General features: G+C 31.9%; 2 protein-coding genes and 1 long non-coding RNA gene across 3 annotated transcripts; 2 read left to right on the top strand and 1 right to left on the bottom strand.

The window, feature by feature from the left end:
* Nucleotides 1-2,356: 2,356 nt before the first annotated feature.
* On the top strand, nucleotides 2,357-3,605 carry LOC107946015 (nifU-like protein 1, chloroplastic). Its single transcript, XM_016880198.2, has 3 exons — nucleotides 2,357-2,858; nucleotides 2,975-3,111; nucleotides 3,206-3,605. Exons 1-3 carry the CDS (start codon nucleotides 2,510-2,512, stop codon nucleotides 3,392-3,394), a joined length of 675 nt encoding a protein of 224 aa, XP_016735687.2. The 5' UTR covers nucleotides 2,357-2,509; the 3' UTR covers nucleotides 3,395-3,605.
* Nucleotides 3,606-4,832: 1,227 nt separating this feature from the next.
* On the top strand, nucleotides 4,833-6,130 carry LOC107946017 (uncharacterized). Its single transcript, XR_001696804.2, has 2 exons — nucleotides 4,833-5,106; nucleotides 5,384-6,130. It is a non-coding gene; the product is annotated as an uncharacterized lncRNA (long non-coding RNA).
* Nucleotides 6,131-21,754: 15,624 nt separating this feature from the next.
* On the bottom strand, nucleotides 21,755-24,169 carry LOC107946018 (gibberellin 2-beta-dioxygenase 2). The gene is made up of 2 exons (XM_016880199.2): nucleotides 23,688-24,169; nucleotides 21,755-22,553 (listed from the first exon to the last, which is right to left on the bottom strand). Exons 1-2 carry the CDS (start codon nucleotides 24,068-24,070, stop codon nucleotides 21,914-21,916), a joined length of 1,023 nt encoding a protein of 340 aa, XP_016735688.1. The 5' UTR covers nucleotides 24,071-24,169; the 3' UTR covers nucleotides 21,755-21,913.
* Between the last annotated feature and the right edge of the window lie 1,899 nt (nucleotides 24,170-26,068).

The following is a 26,068-nucleotide window of genomic DNA, read 5'->3' as shown; positions in this document are numbered from 1 at the left end:
CCCAATCATCCATATACTACACGCTCAAAAACGGGTAGCCTCAAACCGAGAGCCTACATCGCCTCTTCCACCATCTTAACCACACCCACATCTTATACTGAGGCAGCTAAACACCAAGCTTGGCGGAAGGCAATGTCAAAAGAGATTGAAGCACTTATGTCTCATGGCACTTGGGATTTGGTTCCAAGATCTCTTGCTTCGAATATTATCAGTTGTAAGTGGGTGTATCGGATTAAAGTCAAAGCTGATGGCTCGATCGATCGCTATCGGGCTCGCCTCGTTGCTAAGGGATTCCATAAACACCCAGGTATTGATTATGTTGAGACTTTTAGTCCGGTTATCAAACCGGCTACGATTCGTCTTGTTTTGTTAATTGCTGTGACGAATTCCTGGCCCATTCGACAACTTGATGTCTCCAATGCTTTTCTCCATGGTGCACTTGACGAGCCTGTCTTTATGGAGCAACCTCAGGGTTTTATTGATCCAACAAAACCGACTCATGTCTGTGCTCCCAAGAAGTCCCTTTATGGTTTAAAACAAGCGCCTCGTGCTTGGTACTTTTGTCTTGTTGGTGCACTTCAGAAGCTTGGTTTTTACGGCTCTAAGGCGGATAGTTCGCTGTTTATTTATTCGGCCGGTGGTGACACAGCCTACTGTTTGGTATATGTTGACGATTTGGTACTGACGAGTTCTTCCCCATCTCTTCTACAACAGTTCACTAATCTTCTTGGACAGATGATTGCACTAAAAGATTTGGGACCTATATATTTTTTTCTCGGCATCGATGTTGCTTGGCATTCAAATGGTTTGCAGCTCACTCAAACAAAGTATATTTTGGACATTTTGCATCGTGCTAATATGCATGAGGCTTCGAGTGTTGCAACCCCGTCGACTCCACAAGCTGACTTGGCTGCTTCCTCTACTACATTTGAGGATCCGACACTGTATCGACAAATTGTTGGTGCTTTACAATACTTGGCTCTCACTCGTCCGGATATCTCGCAGGCTGTCAATAAAATGGCTCAATACATGCATTCGCCTTCTGTTCATCATTGGCAAGCAGTTAAGCGCATTCTTCGCTACTTACGGGGAACTCTTGATCATGGCATTGTGTTCCGTCGATCTAATTCGAATGCTTTAACTGCCTACTCTGATGCCGATTGGGGTGGAGACAAACTTGATCGAAAGAGTACCTCGGCTTATGTTATTTATCACGGTGCCAATCTTGTTTCTTGGTGCTCAAAGAAACAGAAGACCGTTGCTCGTTCCAGCACTGACTCTGAATACCGAGCGCTTGCTACAACTGCCTCTGAGTTATACTGGCTTTGTTGTCTACTTCGTGAGCTGCGGCATCCTCTGCCGTCTGCTCCTCGGATATGGTGTGACAACGTGGCTGCTACATACTTGGCTGCAAATCCAGTTTTTCATTCTCGCTCAAAGCATCTTGAGCTCGATTTCCACTTTGTTCGAGATTAGGTTCGGCAGAAACATCTTGTTGTTTCCTACATACCCACTGTGGATCAATTGGCTGATGCTCTCACTAAGCCACTGTCAAAATCACGCTTCTTGTTGATGAAAGACAAACTGCTGGTGTTCCCCCCATCCGTTTGCCGGGGGGGTGTTAAGCAACTGACTCAATCTACGTCAACTTCCTCACCTAGCTGACATGGCTTGTTTCTTGTTTTCAATTCAAATCAGCTAGGATTGGATTTGTTTATTTTTTGAATAATTTGAAAGATTCAACCCACTGTTGTATTCTATCTCAAACACCTAGTTAAACACTTATATTTATTTGTAATGCAAAGCAATGAAAAAGTATTCTTGCCATTCAAACCAAAGTTGCTTCTTTTACAATTAATAAATTTATGTTTTGATCATTTAATTTAAAAAACTTACAAAATGGTCATTGAATTAATTGAAAGTTTTCATTTAAGTTACTGAATTATTCAAAAGTTTTTGTTTAAGTCACTGGGCTCTTAAGTTTTTTTTTCTTAAAATTCGGCTAGCGAGCTATACGTAACAATTCGACAATCGGTACGGAGATTGAAAAAGAACACGCTTTAAATCCAATTCGATTTTACAGTTAATGTCGGAGATTGAAAAAAAGTTGTTGGGATTTTGATTTGTAAATTAATGATGTTCAAAGTTGTTCCATGGAAAAAATTGAACTGTAGAACAGAAAGTAAATAAGAGCTTTTGATTGGTGCTGGTGGTGTGGATAGAGAAGGCCATACAATTGTGATTTTAACAACCCAACGACTTAAATGAAAACTTCTGAATAATTTAATTATCATTTTGTAACTTTTAAAAGTTAAATGGTCAAAATATAAACTTAGTAATACTTTAGTGACCTTAAATGCAATTTGCCTTTTAAGTTTTATTATTTTGAGAATTTAATAACCAACAAAATAAAAATTCTAGCACCGCAAAACTAACAAGGGCAGCTTACATTGTTCGTCGCTGAAGTTATTTTATTGGCAATCCTTCCCCAAATCAGCACCGATCGGAAATGGCTTCAATTGCTGGAATCCGGTTAACCAAAACCCTAATTTTCTCTTCTCCGCAAACACTAACAAAACCCCTTCAAATCCCACAATTCTTATCCCTAAATCAACGCATACGGTTCCCTTCTGGAAGAACCCACCAGAAAACAGCCGTAAAAGCGTCGAGCTCGAGCTCCAGCCCAAGCGCACCCGCCGGCTCGTCGTCTACCGGACTGTACTCTTCAAAGCAATTCGAGCTCACCGCTCAAAACGTGGACCTTGTTCTTGATGACGTGAGGCCTTACTTGATTGCCGATGGCGGAAACGTCGACGTTTTGTCCGTTGAAGATGGCATCATCTCGCTTAAACTCCAAGGTCACCTTTTTTTTTGTTCGCTTTCATGATTTATTACTATTTATGTGCTTATGGTTATGGCTGGTAGAAATTGTTTTAGTGAGTCGAGACTTATCTGCCTTTGATTTTTATTTCAGGAGCATGTGAGAGTTGCCCTAGTTCAACAACAACCATGAAAATGGGGATCGAAAGGGTTTTGAAAGAAAAATTTGGGGATGCAGTCAAGGATATTCGACAAGTATACGATGATGAACAAAAGGAAACTACTGTTGAGGTGGGTTTTCTACTTAAACATGAAATTTGTGAAAAAGAAACAATTTTTTTTCTCAGATAAATTGAAATTTGATTGGGATTGGTGACTTACACAGGCAGTGAATCGTCATCTTGATATTTTGAGACCAGCTATTAGGAATTATGGTGGGAGTGTGGAAGTATTGTCTATTGAGGAAGGGGAATGTGTTGTGAGTTATACAGGGCCTGAAACTATTGGATCAGGGATCAAAGCTGCAATTAAGGAGAAATTCCCAGATATTACCAATGTTGTATTAACTGGCTAGCTTTTTCATTTTCATATCAGAAGCTGAAAGTTTTGGCCTTTTGTTTATTTTTTTCTTTTTCACTGGTAATGCCTGTTTCTTTTAGATAATAGATAGACAAAGTACATGGGGATGGTGATTAAATGTTGTATCTGTATGCAAAGATTCATCCTTATTTTCATGGTCATACATGTAAAATCTTATACAGGTATTCAATAATTTCATATGGAAATCGAAATTGCTGTTAATATTTACTATACAGGTGAAGTAAAAATTATGCATGTTTCTGCTTCGGAAATTTCCAAGCTAATCCAAATCCAGCCTATCGAAATTGGTGAATTTGAGACCTGAGAAGGTTTTGTTAGGGATTCGAAAAATCTTCTAAGTATCATTTGTTCGGAGCTGGTTAATCTAACCAACATATATGGTATTGTTCCTGGTTGGAGTTGTCTCTCAATTCTGATGAGAGCTCGAGTATTTGAGATTATTTGAAGATGGGACGAATTCAATAGAGTAGAAGTGTCTCGTTGGGATGGAGTTTGTGGGACATATTTATCAAAGAAATGAGAGTATTTGCACTTGACCGGGTTTGAGTCCGTGCCCTAAAACATATAGGGCATTTATAGGCAATTATAGCTCAATTGCCCTACGTGTTGTAGTATGCGAGCTCAAAGCCTCAAACCCTACCAAGCACATATGTTTTCATTTCTTTGGTATGTGGTTGTGTGTCACATACGGAAGTGCTCTCACTCTGTTGAACTTGTCGGTTCAAGCATTCAGGCTTTTCCCAAGACTAAAAGACAAAATTTCGGTTAGAGACAATAACAAGTCATTAAGAGACAGTTCAAAAACTTCTCCAAAAAAAGTCTACCTCTCCAAAACCAAGTATGAAACATAAATAAACATGGCTACTCAACAGAGAATTGTTAGTTTGTATGAACTCAATTTGGTTGCTCACCATATATTATAGATCTCACGCCTTCAACTTTCACCGAGTCTCAGAGCAATGAAACTACAAAGGCATAAAAGGGATTTAACAGTATAACTAATAACATAGCATCAATTTCTATGACAAATTTTGGGATGTTAGCATCCACCGTGATCCTAAGAACTATATTCAGTCCTAACTTTTTCATAAATACAATATCAGGATAGAAAATAAAAATGATTAAATTTGAACTCCTGTCATTTAAATATTTAACAGATATTTTAACTCTAATTTCAAACAAGTGTTAACTATTTTTTTTCTCGATTGGTTCTTTTTAATAGTGTTATAATTAGAGTATAATTAAAGTACAATATAAATATATATTAAAATAATCGTAAGTATCAAATTATTACAATACAAATGAATTAATAACTAATACAATCCCAACTAAACTTGATAATCTAGACTAACTTCACTAAATGGATTTAAAAATCCATATATATAATTACATCACAGATCTTAAACCTTGATACTCAATACCCGCAATCCATTACCGATTGTTTCAATACCTAGTAAAAGAAATCATCATATGTGGATTTGTACAAAAATAATATAAAATGGGGATTAGTAGATTTGGGCTATAGAATTGTTAGAAGTCAGGGTCCACAGGGACAGCCCTCTAGCTGTTGTAAACCTTTTTTTTCTAGTTTCTTCTTCTATATTTCCACCACCACCATCCCATCCCTTATTCTCCATTTTCTCTCCCTCTCAAAAACCAAAGCTCAAACCCTCAGGCTTCTTCAAGGTAAGCAAAAATCACCTCATCTCTTCATCTTCTTTACCTTTTCATTCCATTGCTTGTGATTTTCACCAGGTAAGAAGATCTCATAATTAAACAAACCCATATTCATTTTTGTTTGTCAAAAACAGATGCCATGTTATATCACATGTTCCTATGCTTCATTTCAGAGAAAAAAAAACACAACATATGTTTGGTTAAAAACACACCCTTAAGACCCTTGTTTGGGCTGTCGGCAATTCCTGTTTTTTTTAACAAGTATCAACTTTCTGCTATACTGCAGGTTGATTGATTACCAGGTTACAAGCTGTCATCATCATCATCATCATCATCATGGACATATTCTTCAATAAACCTAATACCATCATGGTTATTGACAGCATATGCTTCAAAAGAGCAATCTCCACCATGGATGTTGTTGAACAATACTTACCAAGCTTCTTTACAACAATGGCTTGTTGACCTCTGTCTTGGTGCTATCCCACCTGAGCTTATTTTTAACAATCCCCCCCTCCCCCCCCCCAAAAAAAAAGAACTACCCTTTTTTTTTTTATTTCACCATGGTTTCCTCTTCTTGACCTTGTAAGGCCTTTTCTTGACCTTGTAAGACCCCTACCATCACCTACTACACTCATCACCAATATCTTAAACCATTTCTTATCAGAATTTTCCTTGAAAGAACTAAACAATTAGTACCCACTGTTCCCACCTAACTCATCATCTCCTTCCCTGTCTATCCCTCCTGAGCTACCATGTCACAATAAAAAAACTAGAATATTATTTACCTTACAAAAATGGCAATGGCATCATGCAGTCAAAGGAGCTTCATGGGTTTTAGTTTTACTTCCATTTTAGTGAAATGATTGTTGGGCTATAAGCAGTCATTTCAGAAAAAAAAACCATTGAATTCTAGTTTGTATTCTTATGTATGTGCCTGCAGGAAAAAAAATATTGAAACTCATGCAGGAGCTGTCAGACTGTTTGACATTTTGTTTATCATTAAATGAGATTTTTTTTTGATTTTTCACCATTGAAAGGTCACTAATATTCTTCTTTTTCTTTCTTTCTTTTCTCTATCAGATCAAATTTTTTTTAAAAAAATGGAGGGGCCAATGCCTCGTGATTGTTCTCTGCAAGAATATACAGTGATAAATTATATATGTGTATATTATAACCAAAATGTATAATTGATGATGTTGTCGTGTCGTGTGACCTTTTACCAACACATATAAATTTATTGTTGGTAAAAAAGAAGAGCTAAGTGGGTCAGTGGGGTGGCATTGGTTTTTAATTTCAACGCGTTTTGTCGCATATACTTTTATGATTGGGGTTTCTCTTTGGTGTACATCAATGACCTTCCCTATTGCATTGTCTGAATTTTCATCTCTTAAATCGGCTAAAAAACAACTATGAAAAAAAGAGTAGGCCTACTCATCCGTACCGGGGAGGGGGGGGGGGAATGGAGGAAATAGAATAGGGGACTCATTTATATATATATAAACCAAGTATGTTATTGGTTGATCGAGTGGGAAGGAATTCAATGTTCAATTCTGGGTTTGAAACTTGCTTATCATTTAAAAATTTGGTTGGCTCAACTTCAAGTTTAGTTGAGGTACTAGGAGTCTCGGATTAAAAAAAAACATATCTAGAGCCTCATATGTATGTAAATATATATACATGTATGTATATATCAAGATTGATGGTTTATTCCTTTAACGAATATTTATTACTATTATTGGCAATAAATATCTAATTTCAACCAAATATATATATGTATAATGAGTACTAATTGTCATGGAACGCCAATGGATATTGTTTGGTGTGTGTATTGCTTAAGCAATTCAAGGGTGAATTGGGGAGTTACCAAATTCAACCTTGCCTCAATTAGCATGCTTTGTTTTATTACTTGCTTTGCTCCATAATGGATGTGTACTTTTTAAAAATTGTCACTTCTAGGTACATTGAATACATCTATTTTGGTCTGTCTTAATTTAAACATAATTTTTTAAAAAATATTTTAACATAAAGTATAAAATAATTTTATCTTTGCAATAGTTAAATATATAACACATTTTTTTAAATATTTTTATCCTTTTAATAATTACATATATAATAGTAAAATAGTAATTTCATACAATAGCAGAAAGATAGGATAAGCAATTCTTATAATTGCTTCATATTCACAAGAAAAATTTTTTACCTCGCCCCACATCCACTTTTAAAGAAAAACACGGTACTCAAAATGAATTGATTTACAACTCATTGAACGATTTGAACTTTGTCACCTTAAAGAGCTAATGAGAGTTAAATTTGGGGTTAAAATATTTCATAGTTCCTGTATTCTTCTAAAATTTAAAATTTAATCCTCATGCTTACATTTCTAAGAATTTAGTCTCTCTATTTTTTAGATTTTAAAATTCAAGTTTAACTGTTAATATTGTTAAATTTTTTTGTTAAATTTAACATATAGGTCTGAATTTTAAAATATAATCTTGAAAATAAAAATACATAGATTAAATTTTAAAATTTTAAAAAATGTAAAAACTTATAACATATTTCACCATTAAATTTATCTGTTTTCAACTTCATCATAGGTTGTATGAGAGCCCACTTTTACAAGTACATTTCAAAGGATGATGGAGGGGAAAAGGGGTAATGGGCAATGGGCAAATACAATAAAAAAGAGGGAAATCTATTATAATATTATTATCCCCAAAAGAGATATTGGAATGCCACCACAAATTGTCACCATGGGTTCACTGCATGGCCTTTGATTTCTTGCCATAAATGGTTGAATTTAGATAAAGATGAATCATTATAGGGCATTGGATACGATGACTTTTGTGAAGTGTGAAGCACATTTGAGTTCATCTTTTCAAAAATAAAGAGAAAAAGCCATTTCAATCTTTTAGGTAACATCCTAACATGGGGCACATTTGATTGCCAGATTCTGTCAATATTTATGCTTAGCATATAATCTCTTCACTTTTTTTTTTCCTATAGTAGTATGGGTTAATTAATTTCATTGGATAATTTGAATATAACAAGATAAAAAAAGAATAGATATTGTGAATAGAATTTAGAAGGATTATTGTTACACGGTCCGATGATACGATCGTGTGACAAATTTTGATTAATTGTACTTTTGACCCACACAGCCACAGTGAGTTACATGGTTTGTTCGCACAATCGTGTGACTCCAGTTTTAGACGGCCTCAACCTTTCACATGGCCAGGGAACACGGCCGTGTGACCCCTGTTTACAAAATTTTCTCATATTTTTGTATTTGTTTCAAATTGATCCCTGATTGATACTGGGTTAATCTAAAGCTTTCGTAAGCTCGACTTAAACCCAAATTTGGTTGTATTGCATGTTATATTCGATCATATTTGAAAAATTGATATTGAACTAAAATTTTGAGTTTTGAATTGCATGTAAATATTTCGTAATCGTCTATAGTACTCTCTTACTCGGATTCGGCGACCGGACCGGGTAAGGGGTGTTACATTTAGTGTAACATTGTTAGATTTAAGTTATTTAAGTAGAAAGTATATACATCTTTACAATTTGATTTATATATTTTTTAATGGCAACTCAAATCTAAAGTAAAAAATATTTAAAATATTGAAATTAAGTTTGACCCATATTTTAAATAGACTTAGTTTTTTTTGTTTAATCTAATTTTTTAAGTTTGGTATTTTTGTCTAGCTGTCATGTAGGGGTATAGCTAAATTTTTTTTGCTAGGGGAACATAACTGAGTTGTATAATTTTATAAGAACTAAATTGTAATTTCACCATTTCAATAACTTATATTTTTATAATTTTTAAAAGATTAAATCAACATTTTATCTTTTGAAAGTTCAAAGAACAAATGAGGAAACTTGAATTTCCCATATTTGGGAGTGGAGCCCCTACCACCGCACCGTCATGTAAAGGCCAAACTTAATCGATACTGATACTTTATAGACTTAATTAAAGCATTTTGAAATTCGAACAATGATCTACCGTAAAATTAACTCAAATTATTATCATTATTTTGCCTGGTGGAGGGAAAAAAGAAAAGTAGAAAATGACACCCTTTCAATCATATTTGCTAAGATGATGAAAAAAAGTGAAAAAAAACGTTTGAGTAGGCCCTATTGTCAATGGCCTAACTATTGCTTGCCCTACATACCAGTAAAAGCTTTGGGCAAACAGTGAAACTACCAGATACCATATGAAGTTTCTTTGTGTCAACGACAAAAGCAGACCCCCGATCCGACATTTCACAGTTGAGCTACGCGTGGGTTTTTCTAGATCTCCATTGTTTATTGACCCTATTATACACACATTTTGGGTGGCTGTTCTTTTGTTTTTCAGACCTGTCGGCCCAAATAATTAATATGGGCTCTTTTGCTTGTCTTACAGGTTGTTATTATAAAAGGGGGCATCCTCATAGCCTTTAATCCTATTGGCATGGCTTTAAAAGTTGATGGTACATTTTTGTTTTGGTCATGGGAGGCCCATAAACATCATCTTCATCATGTCTGTGTTATATAACAAAAATCTTTGGACAATACATATAGACTTTTCGTAGGGATCCTTCGTAACTTGTTTAATGAGTAAATCTAAGCATTATCTGCCATATCAAGTCTCAATTACCGTGTCTTATTTGAAATGATTCAGGCATATCATAGCGTTACTCTACTTAAGCCTATAGTATCAGGTTCTTCTTCAATTGATCACATGTTCAATAGGTTTTTTAACCTTTCTTTTAGTTTTCTTTGCCCGTTCTTTCTTATTCTCATATTGTTTCTGTGTTATTATATTGATTTGTTTATGAGAATCAAACATGACCACTTACTCCAAACCCGTCAATAACAACTCGACACATAATACTTTAAGATAGAGGACAACAAATATACAAGGCCTGGAGCATAAGAAGCAACCCAAGCAATCTACAATCCTCACTTTTCTCCCATTCAATCCTAAAGCTCTCTCTATTCTCCTTCTTATCACCACTCTGATCATCTTATTCGACAATTCTTTATCTTTATATCAATAGTATAAATATTGAATAAGGAGCTAGATGATAGCATATCTCTTCAATCCTCCTAATAACTTAAAAGCAACAGAACAAATTAGTCAAAATGTAGATCCTAATTCTACTGGGTGCCACACGCCTGCACTTAAACATGTACACACAATATATATTTAGCAATCCCTATTTGTCATTATCAATATATTATTTTAACAACATAGTTATCATTATCATCATAATGCAAATAGAATATAATTAACCATCCAACCTAAAGCTAGAGTGACCCAAAATAATTGTCAAACTTGCAAGTCAATATCTGATACATTGACAATGTATTTTTTTTATTCAACAAGTAGTTTTAAAAAATTGTCATACTTAGTTAGAGACCAAAGTTACCTATATATAATAAAACTTAAACCCTAAAATAATACGATAAAAAACCGACAAATGATATTTATTCTTGAGACTCGAACTTGAATCATCAAAACTACATACTTTTTGTTTGTTAATCCACATAAAACCTTCACATTTGGATCACATTGTTATTGTTTTTGTCCTACAAACATCACAAATGTATCAACTTTGTTCATTGAATTAGCTCTTCCAATTATTGTTTATGGAATATTATTAAGATATGAGTCATCTCATGATTATGGGGCAGGCAAAAATCAAACACACCTACTAATTAAATTGACAGTTAATAAATAAGGCGTGTAGGTCCATTACCAACCTTTTGCTTTGCTTTGCTTTGCATGTACTAGTAGTGGAGTGGTTAACATCCAAAACTTTTTATGCCCTTTTTTATTAGTTTCTATTTGCTAATAATCTCACCATTGTCATCATCATCCAGAAATGCTGCAAAATCCCCTTAAAAACTGATGAATTAATCAAAATGCTTGTATCACTGCTAATTTTTTATTATAAAGTTTTTATATCAAACATATATATATTATAAGCAACTAAAACCGCAGCTCTCCTTTTCTTCTAAATACCAGTTACATTTAAAAAAAAAAGTTTAAGATAAATTCCTGTTCTATATATATTTATACTATAATTGAGTTGATGTCACGAGTCAATCAAACACTAATTTAGTTGATAATTACTAAAATCATATTATTTAACAAAGTAAATTATTATATTATAACGAGAGTATTTTTTTTATCTTTTTATATAAAATCAATAAAAACCCAATAATAATCTTATATAAAATTTTCTATAAATATAGTTTTGGTTGAAAGAATGAACATTAAAGAGTCTTGAGTTCAAATCTTGTCATATGTATGTATTTTTCTACATTTTTTAAAAAAGAGAAGACATAAATACCTTTAAAACAATATTTTTTGCTTTATAAAATAAATTAGTTTTTGGTAAATTCACAACTAAATTAAAACCTGATCAATGGATGACACCAATTGAATTAAAATCATTAATATGGATATACATGCCATAATTTTATGATACAGCCTAGAATAACCTATAGCTCATCCCTAACCCATAATAAGAGTATAATGTGCTTCAGCGCACTCAAACTCACATCCTCCTGTACTGACAATAATGCTCATGCTAGTCGAACTAAAACTCAATCGGCGGTTAATTGAACTTTTTAGATTTTAAGAAACAAACCAATAAACTAACATATACGGTTAAGGTATATTAGAAAAAAAATTAATTGAAAAGAAAAGACATGGGAAATTAGAAAATAGGACAAAATAAAATTAAAAATTTTATAATTTTTATAAGGGATAAAAGCATAAATTTTGTATTAAAAAAACAAGATTGAATTATAATTTTTTTTTAAAAAAACCATAAAAGATATAATTATTAATTAGATTAAATAAATTAGTGATGGATAAGGGGACATGAGATACTAATTATGAGGAGGAAAAGTTCTCATGCATATTTAATAACATTTTTTTATATTTTATTTATTTTTCACTTAAAAAAAATCCCCAAACCCCCTTTTCCTAATCTATGTGCTAAGGGGAGGCTTTCTTTCTTTTGCTATAATTATATAGATAATTTATTAATTTTAAAAATTTTTATGAGTGAAATTAATTAGATATGTGACATTTTTTTTAAATTATTAAAAACTTATGTGATGACTTGATGGTTAAAGGTATTTACCACCCCAGATCTGGCCTGTGTCCGAGTCGTGCTAGCCGCGTCGATTGTATGGGTTTTACCCTGTTATTGTAACTCACCAAAAATTTATCGGTATGCTTTAAGTGAAAGTTAATTAGAAGTTGTCACTAGTTATACTTTATTGTGATTGATATTTACTTTTGAGCTAAAGATAAATTTATCTTAAATTTTATCAATTTATTTTTGTTTGATTTGAATTTTCCATTAACATTTTCAATTTTAATTTAAAATTTAAACAGAATTTAAACATTTAAAACAAATAAATTAACCAATATAATATTAACAATTAAAAATTAAACTTATATTTTTTCTTTTTAATGTTTTTAATTTTCAAGTATTTATTTCATTAAAATAAAAATTCCACCTTATAAATTTATTAAAATTTAATATTTTATAAATTAGGTTATTTTTAATTATTAAAATAATATTTTTTGTTAAACTTTATTTTCAAATCACCAAAACCTATATTAGGTGGTAAAATTAATTAAGGACCAAATTTATTAGTAAAATTCAATCTATAAACTATAATGAAGAAAATTACATTTTAACCCTTAATATATCAAAATCAAACTATTTATCAATTGTGCCTTTGATCTATCAAAATTTTAATTACATTGCAATACATAAGAATTAATAATTATATGAACAACAAAGTTGAATGCACATGATGCATATGATAATGTCTCCCTCTTTTGGGGCTATTCTTCTCTTTTTGTCAAAACTCAAAAATTATAAAAAGATAAAAAAAATATTGATTGATAGCATAAGATTTAAGAATTTTCCAAATGATTCTCATTTAAGTATAAAAACTAAATTAATATGTGTTGTATGCTATGGACCGACCAATATTAAAAAAATAAAATAAATTAATTGCAGGTTTATGATTTTATTAAAGCTAATAGAATATTTCTACCTCCCTTTTATCAATCACTTTAAAGGGTTCCTACTCTCAATAATGCCACGTGGCCGCTGTGGAAGATTATTGGACCCACCTTCTTGTCCCAAACAATTTGAAAGAATCAAAGGATGACGTGGAATTTTATTTTTTTAATCCATTGTCTGGTTTACAGGTTCTACGTTAGCTGGCTGGCCGGCCTTTCCACCATTGAATTAGGGTTCGTGTTTGAAGGAATGCTACCACAATTTATGGCCTTTCACGATTTGCTGATCATAGCAAAATCTTGAATTTCATAAATGAATTTATTAAGAATATATGATGATCCATTTCAATTATCCATATAGTATATATTTGAAAAAGTGTATCAATGATTATTATTGTCTGATTTGCTGGCAGTGTAAAAAAATTAAACACTAATAGGTGCAGAGTGTAATGATAAGAGACAACGCGCTTTTAAAGGAATATTGAAAATAATATTATTAAGAATTATAGTCACAAACCTGGAAAAATCAAGGTGTAGTCATCTTAACATTCTAATATCACAGGGTTCGATTCGGGTTGGACTGGTATTCAAACAAAATCGTTATAATAATGATGATTCCAGAATTTGAACTTAATCAAAATATACGTATGATTTTTTTGAAGTGAATCAAATAATTAAGTTAGTGGGGGAATTAGATATGAGTTGGGGTTAGCTATATATATATTGTTTCAAATATGATATATATCTAAATTGCTAAATATAGTAAATGTTTTTTGATGAACAAACTATAGGTTGGGGAGGAATTTGTTGATGCAATGCAGGCCATACATTAGTGAAGGAACGTTGGGCAAATTTCGCCTTCATTACCCTAATAATGAGAAAAATTAAAGAATATAATGGTGGAATTAGGGCATGGTTGGCCAACATAGACAATTAACTCACAAATATAATTACAGATATGTAGATGCATGGGTGTACTGCCATATAAGCTGTTGGCCCCCCCGAAATCAACACCCAATTTGATTACTAATTTATATCGTAATTCATAATGAATGAGCATGTAGCTTTCATTTGATTGACCTCCATCATCCTAATTAAATCATGACAATTACGCCAAACTAGAAATTACAATGAGTTGGTGTCCTCTCCTAACTAGTGGGCTAATCGTATTATCATCATGAAAATGAGGGATTTTTGTTTCACTAATTTGGTTGGATTGATATGTTTTTCTTAAAAAAAATTATTTGTGATAAATCAATTCGATTTTATGGATTTTGGATATTCTTTTGGTAAATTTATTGAAAAAAAAAGTATTCTTTTTGAAAATATATAATTTTCATTATTTTAAACATAAAATATTTTATTATCTCATTAAAAATACTTACAAAATTAAATAAAAATAAAATTTAATTTGATAGGATAATACGTATATTGTATGGGAATGATATTATATATGGCAAGGGCTTAGGCCCCAGGTGATATGCAAGCTTAATTTTTTGACGCTTATGTGACAATTGTGTTATTTACCTCCATTTTTGTTATTTTAAATAATAGAATATAATTTTAAAATTACAATACATTATTTGAATAATATCAATAGTTTATAAATTTAAATATTTAAAATACTTAAATTACACATTTTACTATGTACAAATTTTATAAAATTGATAAAATTTTAACAATTAAAAACATCATATTAATGGATCAAAATTTAATTTTATAAAACTATTAAATATTTAATTTTTTTAAATAATATTATTTCAAAGACATAAATTATTTATAAATTTAAAATAATTAATTTTATTATTTAAAATTAAGTACGTCTAGATATCACTAACAAAAATTGTGATTTAAGTATAAAATTAAAATCATGTAAAAAAAGAGTATAAAATTAAAATCAAATCTTAGTTAACACATATCTTCATCATTGAACGATTATTTCCTTAAATTAACGGTTATATATAGATTATTTATTTTAATCACAAGCATTGTATTAACTTATTTAAATGGATAAACTTGCTTCTATTTTTTTTCTAAATTAAGATAATAATTTTAAAAATAAATAAATAAATAAATAAAAGTTTCGTTCATTTAATTAGAAGTAAAATGAACTTAAGGCAATAAAATAGAGGTTTTGTTATTAATGTTGTTAAGTGGATGGTCAACCTTTCACATTTCATCTCCCTTAATCTTCCACCTTTCATCTTCCTTAAATTTTTCATTTTCTTGTAACCCCTTTTTTTTATTTATGTATTAGAATATGAAGAGTCTCATCTCTCTCTATATATAGCGAAACAACTACTTGTAAATATGATGAAAAATATAGAATGCAATAGGAATCCTCATATTCTCATATCCATCTTTTATCTATATTTTTGTTTATAGTATGTTATCAGCACGAGTGCTTAAATTAATCCAGAGCCTTGCGTTTTTCGTTAGTTTGGATCAAGCTATATCATCAATGACAAACCTTGCAAAACTTGAATTTGTGGCTCTTGATATTACTAGAAAGAACTTTTATCTTGGATATTAAATGCTGAAATACACTTATATGCAAAAGGCTTTGGTGAAACTATTAATGAAGGAAATGAAGCATCTAGTCAAGATAAGACCAATGATATAATATTTCTTCGTCATCACTTCCATGAGGGACTAAAGATTGAATATTTGACTGTTAAAGACCTACTTATCCTTTGCTAGTCTAAAAAAAATATATGACCACCAGAAAATTGTAATACTTTCTAAAGCTCGCTATGATTGTTTGCATTTGAGATTACAAGATTTTAAATATGTGAGTGAATATAACTTGAATATGTTTAGAATCACTTCTCAATTGAAATTATGTGGAAAGAACATAACTGATGAGAAATGTTAGAAAAAACATACTCCACATTTCACGAAAATAATATTGCCCTACAGACACAATATCATGAAAAAGGTTTTAAGAAATATTTTGAGTTAATATCTTGTCTTCTTGTTGTTGAGCAAAATAATGAACTATTAATGAAAAATCATGAGTCACGTCCAACTGGCTCTACTCTATTCCCTGAAGCGAATGTGATATCATATAACGAAAAGGATAAAGACCACACTAGAAGTCGTGGTCGAGGATGTGGACATGAATGAGGTGGTCATTTTAGGAATACCCACCAGAAGTGGGATCATAATGATAGAAAGAATGATAAAAATACAACTGGGAAAGTGGAAAGTTTGTGTTATCGTTATGGAGGTAAAAATCATTGGTCATGTACTTGTCGTACTCCAAAGCATCTTGTGGAACTATATCAACAATAATTGAAGGATAAAGGGAAGAAAATAGAGACAAATTTTGTTTGTGAAAATGGCAAAGATGATTATGGCATCGTTGGTACAACTCATTTGGAAGTTGTTGATTTTTTCACCACCCTTAAAGGGAATAATTGATCTTTTAATTTTATTATTATAGTTTTAAAGAATAAATTTTATGCAAGTTTGTTATGTTATTAACAACATGGTTATTCTATTATGTTTTAAACTATTTATGAAAATTTTATATATTTTAAAAATCTATGTGACATGTATCTGTTTTCTTTGAAGAATATGAATACCTCTCAAATTCAATTAGCGATAAATGGTGAAGACTTATGCTTAGTAAACAATGCAACTACTCATACAATACTTAAGAATAAGAAATATTTTTCTCGTTTGACAATGCAAAAAGCTAGTGTGAGTACTATATCTGGTAGTACCAAAATCATAGAAGGCTCCGGAAGAGCAAATATATTATTGTTTAGAGGAACTAAGTTTCAAATTAATGATGCGTTATACTCTCCTAAGTCTTAAAGAAATTTGTTGAGTTTTAAAGATATTCACCATAATGGATATCATATTGAGACAATAAGTGAAGGGAATGATGAATATCTTTAAATTACGAGTATAATCCAAGGAAATAAAAATATTTTGGAGAAATTGTTCTCACACTCCTTTGGTTTGTATTACATGAGAATTAATACAATTGAAGCACATGCTATAATAAATCAGAAGTTTACTGATGATTTTATTATTTGACATGACCGGTTAGGTCATCCCGGTTCAATTATGATGCGAAAAATTATTGACAGTTCATGTGGACATTATTGAAGAGCTAGCAGATTCTTCAAGCTAATAATTTTTCATGTGATGCTTGCTCTTAAGGCAAATTAATCATTCAGCCATCACCAGTCAAAATAAATTATGAATCTATCGCTTTTCTAAAACGAATATAATGGATGTATGTGGACCAAGACACCCTCCGTGTGGACCATTTAGAAATTTTATGGTTTTACTCGATGCTTTGACTAGATGGTCGCATGTATCCTTGTTATCAACTCGCAACCTGACATTTGCAACGTTACTTGCTCAGTTGATCAAATTATGAGCACATTTTCCAGATTTCTCTATCAAGACAATGTTGGTGAATTTACTTCCAAGCTTTCAATGGTTTTTGTATGTCTATTGGAATAAATGTTGAACATCCTGTAGCACATGTTCATACACAAAACGGTCTTACTGAATCATTAATCAAACGTCTTCAACTGATTGCAAGACCATTACTTATGAAGTCAAAACTTCCAATTTCTACTTGGGGACATGCCATACTACATGCAGCATCATTAATTCGAGTCAGACCAATAAGTTATCATAAGTTCTCCTCGTTACAAATTGTTTTTGGTTAGGAGCCAAATATTTCCCATCTGAGAATTTTTGGATGTGCTATATATGTTTTGATTACTCCACCATAATGCTCTAAAATGGGTCCTTAAAGGAGGTTAGGAATATATATTGAATATTAATCCCCATCAATAATTAAATATCTCGAGCCACCAAAGGGGAATTTATTTACAGCTCAATTTGTTGGTTTTCATTTTAATGAGTTAGTTTTTCCAACGTTAGGGGTAGAAAATAAACAGCTAGAAAAAGAAATAAATTGGAATGAATTATCATTGTCTCATCTTGGTAGTCTAACACAACAATGTGAACTGGAGGTTGAAAGGATAATTCACTTACAAAGCTTAGCAAATCAATTGACAGACGTATTTACTAATCCAAAAATAGTGACAAAGTCACATATACCAACTGTAAATGCTCCAATCAAAATTGATGTCCCTTAAGGACAAACTCTAGTTGCTGATGAGTCTAAAGCGTGGTAGACCAGTCGGTTCTAGAGATAAGAATCCTTGAAAAATAAAAGGAGTAAAAATAGATGATGGTTAGATCGAGGAAGCAATAACTTTAAAAGGATCTCTAGAAGAGATTTTAGACATGACTGAAGTTCAAGAAAAATCTCAAATACTTGATAATGAAGAGATCTCAACAAATTATGTCATGTCAAGAATTAAGTGAAACCGAAATCAAATCGATGTCGATGACATATTTACATGCAATGTAACACTAGATATTTTGAATGACAATGTGGATCATGAACCAATGTCAATTGAAGAATGTAGACAAAGAGATGATTGGCCAAAATGGAAGAAGCAATTAATGTAGAGTTAAAATCTCTTGCGAAGAGAGATGTATTCAGACATGTTGTTCGTACACCTGAAGGTGTAAAACCTATGGGATATAAATGGGTTTTTGTGTGAAAGAGAATTAAAAAAGAGAAATTGTGAGATATAAAGTGCATTTGGTTGCACAAAGATTTTCATATAGACCTGATATTGATTATGAAGAGACAAACTCTTCTGTGGTGGATGCAACTACTTTTAGGTTCTTGATTAGTCTGGCAATAAGAGAAAGTCTTGATTTACGCCTAATGGATGTAGTTACAACCTATTTATTTGGCTCACTTGATAATAACATTTACATGAAACTCCCAGAAGGTTTTAAACTGCCAGAAGTAGCTAATTCATGTTCTTGAGAACATTACTCAATCAAATTAAATAGATCCCTTTTATGAATTGAAACAATCTTGGCGCGTATGGTATAATCACCTTAGTGAGTACTTATTGAGGAAAGACTATAATAATGATCCCATTTCGCCATGCATTTTTATAAAAAGGTTTGGATCAGGATTTGTTATAATTGCTGTGTATGTTGATGATTTAAATATCATTAGGACTCTTGAAAAGATTTTAGTGACAATGGAGTGCTTAAAGAAAAATTTTGAAATGAAAGACATTGGAAAGATAAGATTTTTCTAGGGTTACAAATTGAGCATCTAAAGAATAGAATCCTTGTACATCAAACAACATATATAAAAAAAGTGCTAAGACGATTTTACATGCATAATGCACATCCGTTCAGCACCCCAATGGTTGTTAGGTCACTTGATGTAAATAAAGACCATTTTCGTCATCGGAAAAATGATAAAGATTTTCTTGGTCCTGAAGTACCATATTTAAGTGCTATTGGTACATTGATGTATCTTGCTAGTCATACACAACTTGATATATCATTTGTTGTCAAATTATTAGCAAGATTTAGCTGTTGTCCAACCCGAAGATATTGGAATGGGGTTAAGTATGTTTTTCGTTATCTTCAAGGTACAAGAGATATGAGTTTATTTTTCTCTAACCTACCTAAAATAGAATTGGTTGGTTTTGCAGATGCAGGGTACTTATCTGATCCTCACAATGCTCAATCACAAATTGGTCATGTTTTCACATATGGTGGTACTGCAATTTCTTAGCGTTCTATGAAACAAATAATTGCTACTACTTTTTCTAATCATGCTGAGATTTTAGCAATTCATGAGGCTAGTCGTGAATGTGTGTGGCTAAGGTCTGTAATTCATCACATACGAAAAGATTGTAGTTTATGCTCTGAAAAAGAAGCTCCAACAGTCTTAGATGAAGATAATACAACTTGCATTGCACAACTTAAGGAATGATATATTAAGGGTGATAGAACAAAACATATATCACCAAAGTTTTTCTTCACTCATGATCTACAAAAGAATGGAGATATAAATGTTCAATAGATTCGTTCAAGTGAGATTTGGCAGATCTTTTTACTAAGGCACTCTCTACTGTTACATTTGAAAAGTTAATTTTTAATATTGGATTGTGTCGTTTCAAAGATCTTAAGTGATGCTTACATAAGGGGGAGTAAATTCGCACTGCATTTTCTTTTAAGGTTGTGACATACTCTGTATCAAAGGATTTTGTACTCTTTGTTCCTTCACTAGGTTTTTGTCCCATAGGGTTTTTCCTAGTAAGGTTTTTAATGAGGCATATATTTTATACAATGATCATTCAAGGAGGAGTGTTATGAATGATATTAAGTGGATATTCAACCTTTCACCTTTCATCTCCCTTAACCTTCCACATTTCATCTTCTTTAACCTTTAACTTTTCATCTTCTTGTAAACCCTTTCCTATTTATGTATTAGAATATATATAGAAAAGTATGCTACTGGTAAATATGATGAAAAATATAGAATGCAATAGAAATCATCATATTCTCATATCCATATTTTATCTAATATTTTTGTTTATAATAGGTTTATAGCACGAAAAAGAAAAGTAGTTAAATTATATATGTGAAATATTATTTTTCAAACTTAAATATCAATAAAAAATATTTAACTTTTTTTAAAATTTTTTTAATAATTAAATTTTTTATCCTTCATTCTTTGGGAAAGAAAAATCTAATATAAAGTAAACAAAAAAAATTGAGAACTACATTATTAATTATGGATTTATATTTGATGTATTGAATTTAAAAACTTAAAAAAAATATTTTTTTGAACATTGATCTTATTATAGGTTTTATTCCCTCCCCAACCATTAAATAGGAGGATAATGCGTTTCAGCGCACTCGAACCCACGTCCTCCTACACAGACAATAATATCGATACCAATCGAATTAAGACTTAATCAACAAAAAGAAATGTTAAAAAGATATCATGATTAAATACATATCTAACTATATATCTAGAAGAAAGTGAATGATTGAAATTTTCATTAAATTCTAACATGTCACGTTTAAGTAAAAATCAAATAAATAAATTTGAAAGCGCACATTTGTCGTTCACAATTTGAAGTACTATTTACCCCCCCCCCCAAAATAAATTAATTACCATATATTAATTAAACCTATAGTCAAGCAGTCAATTATTAGAGCAAAGAATGAAAATTCTAGGCTTAAAGAAGTAAGTATCCTAAATATGGTTTAAAACTGGTTTTTAAGCCTTTGTCATTTTCATTACCAAAAAAGGCTATTAGTTCCATCTTCTTTTTTTTTTTTTTTTAAATTGTCATGGTTGGTGAGATTGAGAATAAGAGATGATGACATGATCCACCAATACAAAAAATTCCTTCCCCCATTGGTTCCTTTTTTAAGATAAGTGTTTACAGACCAGATATGGCAATGGCTGTCATTCCTACACATATCCGAAACTGGACGTGTCTGTATCTCAATGCAACTCAAACATTGTTTGGTCAAATGATTGTGACATAAAACCAATTAAATTTTGTAGACTCAATTTAAATTAGTGGATGGAAAGATAGAATTAAATGGAGGAAAAGATGTTGGTATTGTGTAATAAGTTTCCTAGGTTTACCTAATTTTAATTAGTTCAATGTAACATAGCATACCAGCATTTGGTGTTTTATGGACAAAATTAATGAAATGAAGTGCCTTTAAATATAAGATAAATGAATATATTTGATTCAAGTGTATACATAAATTTTATGTATATAGTCAACTATATCACTATTTCAGTCTCTCCGATTTAGACCCTAAACAACGTCTTCAGATGAATTTAGTATATTCGGTCGGTCCAATGTTGTGTTTTCTTTTTTTAATCTAGCTAAATAAGGGAAATTTTTGGTCATTGGTGGGATGAAGCTTGAATAGGTCAAGCCGGCAATCCCCCAAGCGTAAAGAGTAGGCAGCTTTCTTGTAATCACCCCAAGTAAATGGCTTGTAAAGGCTAGGGTTTTCGGGTGAGACCAGCTCATGGAGGGGACCGATTGTCGTGTTAACCGGCGGTGCGGCGAAGTACATGATCGACATTCTTGAATTCCTCGACGATGAGTTCGCTAATGCTCTATGTCTCACGCTCGTAAATCTACCATTTGTTAGAACCTGTAAGGCATCACCGATGATGACATAGAATTGAGTAGGGTCAGGTGGGACAGGGACCCAAAACCCATCATGCAAACAGATTTCAAGCCCCGCAACATCGTTGGATCGTAGTATGGTGAGGATCTGAGGGTCAGAATGTTCTCCGAAACCAATCCGGTGATCATCGTCTTTGTATGAACATGGCTCTCGGTTCTTTACTGTAGGATAATGATTGAACCTTAAGACCGAGTCACTTTGGGTGTCTGTGATTAACCTACTGAACACGTACTTGTCTGGGAACCAAAGTCCTTCAGCCATTAGCTCAAGGATCTCGCTTGCTAATTCCCTCACTGATTCTACATAATCGTTTGCGGCGCAACTGTTATATAAAACAAGAAATCAGTGAGACTATAGCTAGTTATAATTGAACTCTTCCACGCATGCATGAAGTTAATGGTATTGAAAAAAAGAAAAAGGAAACAATTACAAGTTGAGATTAATGTTGGAAATAAAATCTAACTCATTTGTTGATGGGAGTTGGGTTTCAGACCCTCAACAGTGATGGTTTGTTTCCGGGATATCTATACTCGATTTTAACTTAGATTTTTGTCTCCACAGAAATATTCATGAAATTTATCTGGAGCACCTAGGGTCCACTAAGAAAATGTTTTATCATTTTGACCTTAACAGGGTTCGAACCCAAGTCCTTAAAAATCTTGAAGGGTATTAACACTTTCATTTGACTAGGTGAACCCTAAGCACTCCTGATAAACTCTATTAGAGTCGGAATACAAAATCCCAAGGAACATAAACACTTTGAGTACTTCCACTATTTGAAATTTGAATCGAGTGCTTAGAAAACAATATTTTAAATTCTTCTCTCAATAAAAAGATCAATTCTCCCTCAACATCATTGGATCATGCTAATTCTTTCCCCTTTTAAGTTCATGGGGGAAAATGGGATAGGGGCCATAAGGTATTATAAAGAAGCATTGCATGGCATGTTGAAGATAAATTATTGACAATACATAAGCAATAAAAGGCTCCCCCTAGATGGTTTCTAAGTACCTCTAAATTTATTTTGAGTTATATTTGTTATGATTGACAGCACATTTCGTATTTTGTGAATAAAAAAAATTTTCGAGTTTAAATTTTTTATTAATAATAATTTTTATTTAATTAATTTTTTTAATAAAGATGATATATATTTTTAATAATAAAAGGGAAGGTGTCCCTTTCTAGGATACCAAAGCATTAATTATAAACAATCTTCTGCAAAAACAATAAATTCTCATTTCTAATTCAAAGCTAGTGTTGTACATTTTTCATTTAGATTTTGCTATATATATTAAATATTAGTATTAAACGATATAATAAAATAAAGCAAAAGCTAACCATAAACCCCGGTATCATGTATCACACTAAAGAAACAAAAAACCAGACACCCTGTCTGTCTCTAAACCACTACCATTAATAGCTTTTATAATGTGAATAATCATAATCATATACATACCTGAAGTTTTGAGGGTTATTAGAGATAGATTTGGATCTTTCAGCAATGGAGAAAGGGTTGGTATGAAGAAGAAGGTACTCAAGTTCACCCTTATCACCATTAAGACCGATGTTCTTTAAACCATAACCAAATGGAGTTGCAGGCCCTGCACGTTGCTTATCACCTGCTTCCTTGTCAAAGAAACGAACCCCTTCGTCTTCAAGTCTCGATATTGTATCACTAGGTACGCCATGGTTGATGACCTTGAAGAAACCATAGTCTTCACAAGCTTTGACGATTAGCTCCGATACGGTGGACCTATCGAGGGAAAGATCAACAACGGGAATCCCTACTGCTTTGGTTTTTTTGGTTCTCATTGAAGTTGCCGATGACAGCACAACCATTTGTGTGTTTCTTTTTTACCTAAAAATGAAAATTTCAATGAAGTAGTCTAAGCTTCGACGACCCTAGGAGAGTTAGAAGAGGTGTAATCATGGCTCATGAGTTTGCCCTACTATTTATACTTGCAAAGATAAAAGAAAGAGAAGAGGCTATGATATTTTTTATAAAATTGTATCGTTAATTTAGGAAGACGTGGACTTTCAACATAAGGAAATAGGTATAATGTAAATAAGGTTTAATTTCAGATTTGGTCTTTAAACTATACAAGTTTTTATTTAAGTATCTAAAGTTTTTCTTTCACAAAAATGGAACTTAAACTATCAATCTCCTCCATTTTTTACCCCAAAAAGTATACTACGTCCGATAACAACGTGTCACACCAGCAGGACTAGCAAGGACCCAACTCCCCTTAAAATGGGATTTTTCACTTTTAACCCTTTAAAATTTATAAAATTTTAAATTAGTACATGGTAAAATTACATTTTAGCTATCCAAAATTGATAAAATTTTGATTTAAGTTATTAAAATGATAAAATTACATTTTAATTCTAATAAAAATATACAATTTAATTTTGGCCTTTTAGAAAAATTTTGTAGCTTCATCTCCGATCATGTTTCATGCTCTTAATCGGTTGATATCATGTTTTAAGATAAAATGTCATGAAGTTGATAATTTAAGTATAATTTTTAACTAAAAAAATGTTTAACTACCTAAAGGAGAAAATTAATAGAATTTGATGGCTAATTTTACATTTAATCCTATATAAATAAATGATGGGTGGAAAATTTTGAGATATATAAAATAATAATGAAGGGTAAGAAAGTTGAGTTAGTGCACGGGTAGGAGGGTGCGCGTAGCGAAAACTAGGGAAGAGTGGGGTCGGAAGCTGAAAGGTGAGGAGGGGCTTATGGGAAAAAACATTAGGTTGGGGGAAGAGGCGAACAAGGTTGGGGGGCCAACCCTGCCTGCTAGCGGCTGTTTGTCCCCTCTAATTCCATTTTTTCCCCTAGGGAAGGTAAAAGAATTCGGATTCGACTGGTTTTGACTCCATTCGGTTGGTTAAGATTTACCTTTTAAATGGATCGGGTAAATTTAATTCTTCAATTGATTGGATCTGATTAGAGTTGAGTTTAGAGAAAATCTGCGTTACTCCACCTCAGATAAATATAATTACTAAAATACATGATAATAAAATCTACATTAATATTTACTCTAACATAATTATACCCTTAAGATAATAAATATTATCATTAAAAATAATTAAAATTTATTCTTTATTTTAATAAAATATAAAATATAAAAAATGTAGCATATTGTTAATTGAGTCTTAACTCAATTGGTATGGACATTGTTGCCAATGTAAGAGGATGTGGGTTTGAGTAGAGGTGTGCATGGGTCGGGCCGAGCTGGGCTCAACTAAAAATTTAGGCCCGTTTGCTACGCCCGAAAAATGAGCCTAAAATTTTGCCCAAGCTCGACCCGGATAAAAATGTTAAAACTCGGGTCCGACCTGGCCTGCCCATATTAATTTTTATATTAATTTGTATATATATAATACATCAAAAAATACTAAAAACATCAAAATAAATATTTCCAACAAATTGAAAATAAATTTTAAAAAATATGTATACTTAAATAATATTAAGATATATGCAACTTAACAAGCAAATGTCTCTAAAATAATAACAAAATTAACAAATGTCTTTAAAATAATAATAAAATTAACAATAAAATAAGTTTTATACAATATCCAAACAATAACAACAAAATAGTAGCAATATAATAGTAAAACCGTAGCAAAATAGGGAGAAAATAATAAGAAAATAATATTAAAAATAAAAAAAATATTTTTTATCATTTAGTGAATTCGGGTCGGGCTGGGCCCAGGGCCAAAAATGCCTTACCCGAGGCCCGACCCATTTTTTAAACGGGCCTTATTTTTTTTCCAAGTCCATTTTTCGGGCCTATATTTTTGTCCAAACCCTCTCACATTTTCAAG

Source organism: Gossypium hirsutum, chromosome D12 (genome assembly GCF_007990345.1).
Source record: "Gossypium hirsutum isolate 1008001.06 chromosome D12, Gossypium_hirsutum_v2.1, whole genome shotgun sequence".
Taxonomy (NCBI): Eukaryota; Viridiplantae; Streptophyta; class Magnoliopsida; order Malvales; family Malvaceae; genus Gossypium; species Gossypium hirsutum.
The sequence above is the reverse complement of the archived record's forward strand: the minus strand, read 5'-3'. Positions and strand labels throughout refer to the sequence as shown.

Excerpts from the sequence above, each read along its gene's own strand:
- LOC107946018 (XM_016880199.2), bottom strand. The coding sequence starts at position 24,070 with ATGGTTGTGCTGTCATCGGCAACTTCAATGAGAACCAAAAAAACCAAA. Across the intron at positions 22,554-23,687 it reads AATAACCCTCAAAACTTCAG|TTGCGCCGCAAACGATTATG; the intron begins GTATGTATATGA and ends TTTATATAACAG.
- LOC107946015 (XM_016880198.2), top strand. The coding sequence starts at position 2,510 with ATGGCTTCAATTGCTGGAATCCGGTTAACCAAAACCCTAATTTTCTCT. Across the intron at positions 2,859-2,974 it reads CATCTCGCTTAAACTCCAAG|GAGCATGTGAGAGTTGCCCT; the intron begins GTCACCTTTTTT and ends TTTTTATTTCAG. Across the intron at positions 3,112-3,205 it reads AAAAGGAAACTACTGTTGAG|GCAGTGAATCGTCATCTTGA; the intron begins GTGGGTTTTCTA and ends TGACTTACACAG.